The sequence below is a fragment of the Trypanosoma equiperdum genome (assembly GCF_001457755.1).
Source record: "Trypanosoma equiperdum strain OVI genome assembly, contig: ctg_1189, whole genome shotgun sequence".
NCBI classification, from domain to species: Eukaryota; Euglenozoa; class Kinetoplastea; order Trypanosomatida; family Trypanosomatidae; genus Trypanosoma; species Trypanosoma equiperdum.
This window is the reverse complement of record NW_027123159.1, coordinates 64,887-70,269: the sequence shown is the minus strand read 5'-3', so window position 1 is coordinate 70,269 and position 5,383 is coordinate 64,887. Positions and strand designations below refer to the sequence as shown.

General features: G+C 49.3%; 2 protein-coding genes across 2 annotated transcripts; both read left to right on the top strand.

The window, feature by feature from the left end:
• Positions 1 to 246: 246 nt before the first annotated feature.
• TEOVI_000723600 (kinesin, putative) lies at positions 247 to 2,850 on the top strand (the record flags this gene model as incomplete). Its single annotated transcript, XM_067220609.1, has 1 exon — positions 247 to 2,850. One exon carries the CDS (start codon positions 247 to 249, stop codon positions 2,848 to 2,850), a length of 2,604 nt encoding a protein of 867 aa, XP_067076710.1.
• A 510-nt stretch (positions 2,851 to 3,360) lies between these two features.
• On the top strand, positions 3,361 to 5,310 carry TEOVI_000723500 (Noc2p family, putative; the record flags this gene model as incomplete). Its single annotated transcript, XM_067220608.1, has 1 exon — positions 3,361 to 5,310. One exon carries the CDS (start codon positions 3,361 to 3,363, stop codon positions 5,308 to 5,310), a length of 1,950 nt encoding a protein of 649 aa, XP_067076709.1.
• Positions 5,311 to 5,383: the final 73 nt, after the last annotated feature.

The window sequence follows — 5,383 nt, the reverse complement described above, 5'->3', positions numbered from 1 at the left end:
TTTTTTTTTTTTTGGGGGGGGGGTGGAGGGGCGTTTCTTCGGTGGCCACCGTAATGTGCCGTTTCCGTTTCTCTTATTCCCTTATACTGTTCCCTTACAGCATCTGTCCATTAGAGTTGCCACCTGACTTAAGGGTTGTCTCATGAAATTTAGCTGCTTTGTTGAATCCCTTTTTGTATTCCTCTCTCTTTTGTTTACTTTGGTTCTCCCCCTGGGAAGACTCAGTTGCGGTCATCACTCCAGTGAATGGGACGAAGGACACATGTGGTTGTTCGTCTACGACCAAGTGAAGGCAGTCCTACATGTGTAGACGTCAAAGATGACAAGGGAAAGGAGGTTGTGGTTGCGGATATGTCGGGTATATATGCGATATCTATCCCTCATATTTTTCGCGTGGACCAGGTTTTGGATGAAAGGTGCAGCAATGAAGAGCTTTTTGAGAAACTCGTGTACGACCGCATTCTTTCTTCTGCGGAGCAGCCTGACACCTCATGCTTCCTGGCGTATGGACACACAAACAGCGGGAAAACTCATACGATCGCCGGAGGACGGCGTGAGGCGGGTCTCCTTTCTCTCGCGGCGAGGGCTGTGCTTGACATGTATGGTTACTTGGAGGTTGCAATGATTGAGGTTTACGGAGAGAATGTGCACGATCTACTTGCGCAAGGGGAGCGGCGCCTAATTCGGCGTCGAGCCGGGCCTGATGGAGTTGCAATTATAGTAGAGGATCTGACTACCTGTTCGCTTTCAACTCTGCAGGAATGGGAAGCAGTTTCGGCGTTCGGCATGGAGACAAGACGTACGGCTCCAACCGAACGTAACTCTCGAAGCAGTCGGAGCCATGCGCTTTTTACTATCAAGAGTCGTGGTCTTAGGCTCTGTATGGTTGACTTAGCGGGAAGTGAGCGTCAAACCACATATTCCCCGCAGCTGAATAATGAGAGTATTGCGATAAATAAGTCGCTCTCCCGTCTTAGCACTGTTTTGGAGGCCCTCAGCACGATTCGCCGAAGGCCAGATGGTTCTTCTTCTTATGTTAACTTTCGTGACACGACACTTACAGTGCTTCTCCAACGGTATCTATGTGGCGCCTCCATGACTGTGTTTGTGGCTTGCATTCACCCCGATGTGCAGTTTGTACAGGAGACTATGAGCACCATGCGCTACACCCAGCGCTTGAAACACATCAAGACAAAGCCACCGCCCCAAAAGCCCAATGATGACTCGTCCCTGTTTCATCCGAAGGAACACAAAAACCTGTTGGAAGAGCTGTTAGCATTACGCAAGATTGTGGGTATAAATCCATGCGCCGGTGTGGCAGCAGGAAATGACGACACTTTGAAAACTAAGCTATACCAGGACAACTGTGCCCCACCGGCGCCGCCACAGGATGCTGCCCCCAGAGTGGAAGGTCCTGATCGAAGCGAGAGGTCAATAATGAGGCACAAGCAACGGCTGCTTCGTTCGAAAGACATAAGGCGTGTTGCGGGTTGGCTTGTCAGCCGCACTCTTAGCATGCTTCCACAGCTTTCTGTAGGTTTTGATGACTACTTTGATGACTACTTGCCTGGGGAGATTCAAGTAGTTGGTTATGTTTCACTAATGGCATGCCTGCCTCCGTGCAGCAAGACTGAGGCACTAAACGGTTTAGCTTTTCTGGACGTTGGTGACCCTTCAATTGGTCTTTCAATGCTTGATGCAGGGATACCTGCATGTGTTGGACTTCACAAACTAAGTTGTAAAGAGGTTCACTCGTGGGAAGTGCATGAATATAACGAGACCAATAACATCTTTTTATTGGCTTTCTTCAAGGTGGACGAACAACTTGTGGAACCATTGGGAGCCTCTGGGAGCCCGTTTGCGTGCTGCGGTGGCCTTTTAACCCTCGAACCACTGATGCCTTTAGCACTGGTGTTTGGTGCACCCCTTAATGCACCAAACGAGGTGAAGGAGAATGTTCTCCAACATTTAGTCACACTTCAGTCAGAACAGCATCAACCAGCGGGTGCCTCCAATGACACCGATGCGTCCCAATCAGTACACAAGAAAAGTAACGATTCGCATGGCTCTGTACCTTTTTTCAACTCAGAGGTACTCGATGCGCTGTCGGATTATTCCTATCATTATGAAGTGGGGGAGGACAGTTTGATAGGGAGTCCAGTTGGGCCCCAACGAAAGGCTCTTACAGACCATAATGAAGGACAAAATGGTGATGGCTTTCGCTCACAAATATCATGGGAAAGCGTACAGTTCCAAGAGGATTTGACTGAGATGGTGTGTTGTCGGGCTGTGGGCTCTGCTGACATTGATGAGGCTGATGATCCAGAACCATCGTCATTATCATCGCCTTCCACCTTTTGCGGTGAGGAAAAGGAGCTCAATCCAGTGCCCCTGCCGAATTCGGTCGCGGTACGTGCGGTATCGTGTGATATAGACCCCGAAAAGGGAGAACAATCACCTCAAAGTGTTGGTGAGCAAATCATTACTGACAGTGCTGATCAGTGTGACGTTGAGACACTTGATGATCAACCTTCTCTGCATGCGGGCGGAGACGAGAGCGAAATTTCCTTCAAGGAAGTGGAGCTGACCGTTGGAACGACGGCTAATACGTCTTCGTCTCCCGGGTTATTGGAATCTCAGCCAAAGAGTTCACACATATTAGTCGCTTGTGAAGAAGAGAACCGCCTGGACTGTCCGCGTGGTGAAATCCTCGAGCTTAGTGGTACTCTTGCAAGTGAGTCCCCCGAGGTTCACAAAGGAAAAGGAAAGAAAACGAAGCGGGAAAATAGAGATAACCATAGAGACAGAGACCCTGTTAAACAGGGTTGCCATTACTGTGTAATAATGTAGACACTCGCATAGAAACAATACAAAAGGAAGCCTGGTTCCTCGTTGTAAGCTACAGTTGTTTGAAGATGCCGAGCTTCTCCGAAATGATACAGTTTTTTTTGGGGGGAAAAAAAGAGAAGGGGAAGCTTATCTGGTTGGGGGATAAAAAGGTGCTTCTGTTTAGACCTTAAACTCGGTTTGCGCGGTATGTTTTTGACTTTTCTCCGCCTCACTGGAATATGTTTGACGGTTATTTGTAACTTCTCCGCTGACCTTGTTCCAACTGAACCAAGGAATTTTCCGTTCCGTTCTGTTCGTCTTTTTTCCCCCTTTTCTGTTAGGACTTGCCATAACTGTGCGCAACAAGGCCCTTCCCCGGATAGGCTAAAAGCGGATACGAAAATAGCAAAAGTGGTAGCACAGAGCAAGCGAGAGTACCTAAATATTGGTGTCGGTGATAGGGAGACGCCATTTTTTTTTTTTTTCCTTTCTGCAATTTAGCTCATAATACGGCGACAGCCTCAGACCGCCATGGCAAAGGAAAAAAAATCGTTCAAGAAGTATGCGAAGAAGCATTTGGCGACTGTGATTGAAAACCGACGTAAGGGCGCCAAGGCGAAGAAGGAGAAGCTGGAGCGTGTGGAAAGGAAAAAGGTGCGGGAAGAAAAGGAGGCAGAGCGTGAGGAGCGGGAGCATCAAGAGCAACTGGAGCGGCTGAAGGATACGGACCCGGAGTTTTATTCGTACCTCGAGGAAGAGGATCCCACTTTACTGCAGTTTGGGGACAAGGACATGGATATTGTGGATGAGAACGAGGGCAGTGACGCTGAAACGGAGCCAGATGAAGAAGAGGATGGTAACGACATAGACGATGGCGATGATAACATAAGCGGGATCGCTGACGAGGGGAATGGAGAGCAGTCGATTCAGGAGTCACGTGTCACAAGTGGGGAGCTCGACCGCCTGATTAAGGAGAAGAATGTGGAAGCGTGTGTTAACATTTTTGTAAGCGCGCTGCGTGAACTCGGGTACCGTGTAAAAGAGAGCCCCAGGGCAAGCACCAGGCGCAAATTCGAAGACCCATCGCTGGTGAAAGAGTCCATGCTACGTGTTGCCCAGTTTATTGGCTCGAACCTTAGCACCGTCATCACCGGTAAAGGAGCGTTCAAAACGCCCAAAACACGGCATTTGGTGAGGCGTATATTGTCGTCTTTGGTGGTCAGCTTGGACGAGAGCAACACTGACGCTGCGCTGGCGGCTGGCCTGCTTCACGCTTTAGTAGCTTTTGTACCCATCCTCCATTTCCTAAAGGGTATGACAAAATCTGTTTTGAAGGCATCCCTTTTACTTTGTTGTGCAACAGAGGAGTCTGTCCGCGTCGCTGCTTATGTTGTTGTTCGCTCAATTGCGACGCGTGCGACGGGTACCCGTTCTATGTATCAGTCAACGGCCTTTAAGGGTGTGTTTCTCACACTCATACGCACGGCGCACAGTTATAACATCCGCAACGCTCCTCTGTTAGCGTTTCTCACCAACTGTGTGGTTGACCTCTATGGGACTGACATGGAAGCAGCTTATCAGCACGCATTCGTATACCTGCGTCAGCTGGCGATTTATCTTCGCGGGGCCCTGCAGCAACAATCGCAGAGTAATGTACGTGCTGTGGTAAACTGGCAATACCTCAACGCACTGCGCGCATGGGGCGCTGTTGTGTCAAATTATTCCGAAGCATCGCAACTCGGGCCCCTTATTCATCCTGTCGTCCAACTCGCTACTGGGCTTATGGACCTTTTTTCCTCTCCACGCATGTTCCCCATGCACCTCCAGGTTATTGAAGTGCTCAACCACATTGCACTTCGTGCTGATGGTGTTTTTATACCTGTGGCGCCTTACCTCCTGCGTATTCTCACGTCACCAAGCATTGCCTTGGGTCACCACAGTAATGGTAGTGGACGGGGGGAAACAGGCGACCCGGTGGATTTGCGCTTCACAATTCGTGTAAAGAAGTCTCAGGCACGCAACTTCTCCTATCATCGAAGTGTGTGGTCTGAATGTCTTTATCTTCTTTCGGAACACCTGGCGACGCACAGCCACACGGTCGGCTTTCCTGAGGCTTTTTGGTCTGTTGAAGTGACTTTGAAACGACTGCGCACGGAGGTAAAGGTACCAAAGGTGCATGCCCAATTAAGCGCCCTCTTGCGCCACATTCAAACTACAAACCAAAAAATCGTATCGAAGCGCGAGCAATCTGGGCCCGGCCCATGTGATTTGGCTGCAGTAAAACAAATGGAGGACGAACTGAAAGCATCTGGAAACCCATTGATTACATACTACCAATCGCTGCGGCAGCAGCGTATTGAGGCCTTCGCTGCTAAACAGAAAGATGCAAATGGGGAAGAAAGGGTTACGTTGGAGGCCACCGTGGAGAGGGAAAAGAGCAAAAAGAATCGCAAGCGACAAAGGAGCGACCACAACTCCTAGAGTTAAAATTGAGGGTTGTACGAAAGGTGTGCAACGGATAAACAGTAAGTAACATAAAAATGAGTTCGTGTAA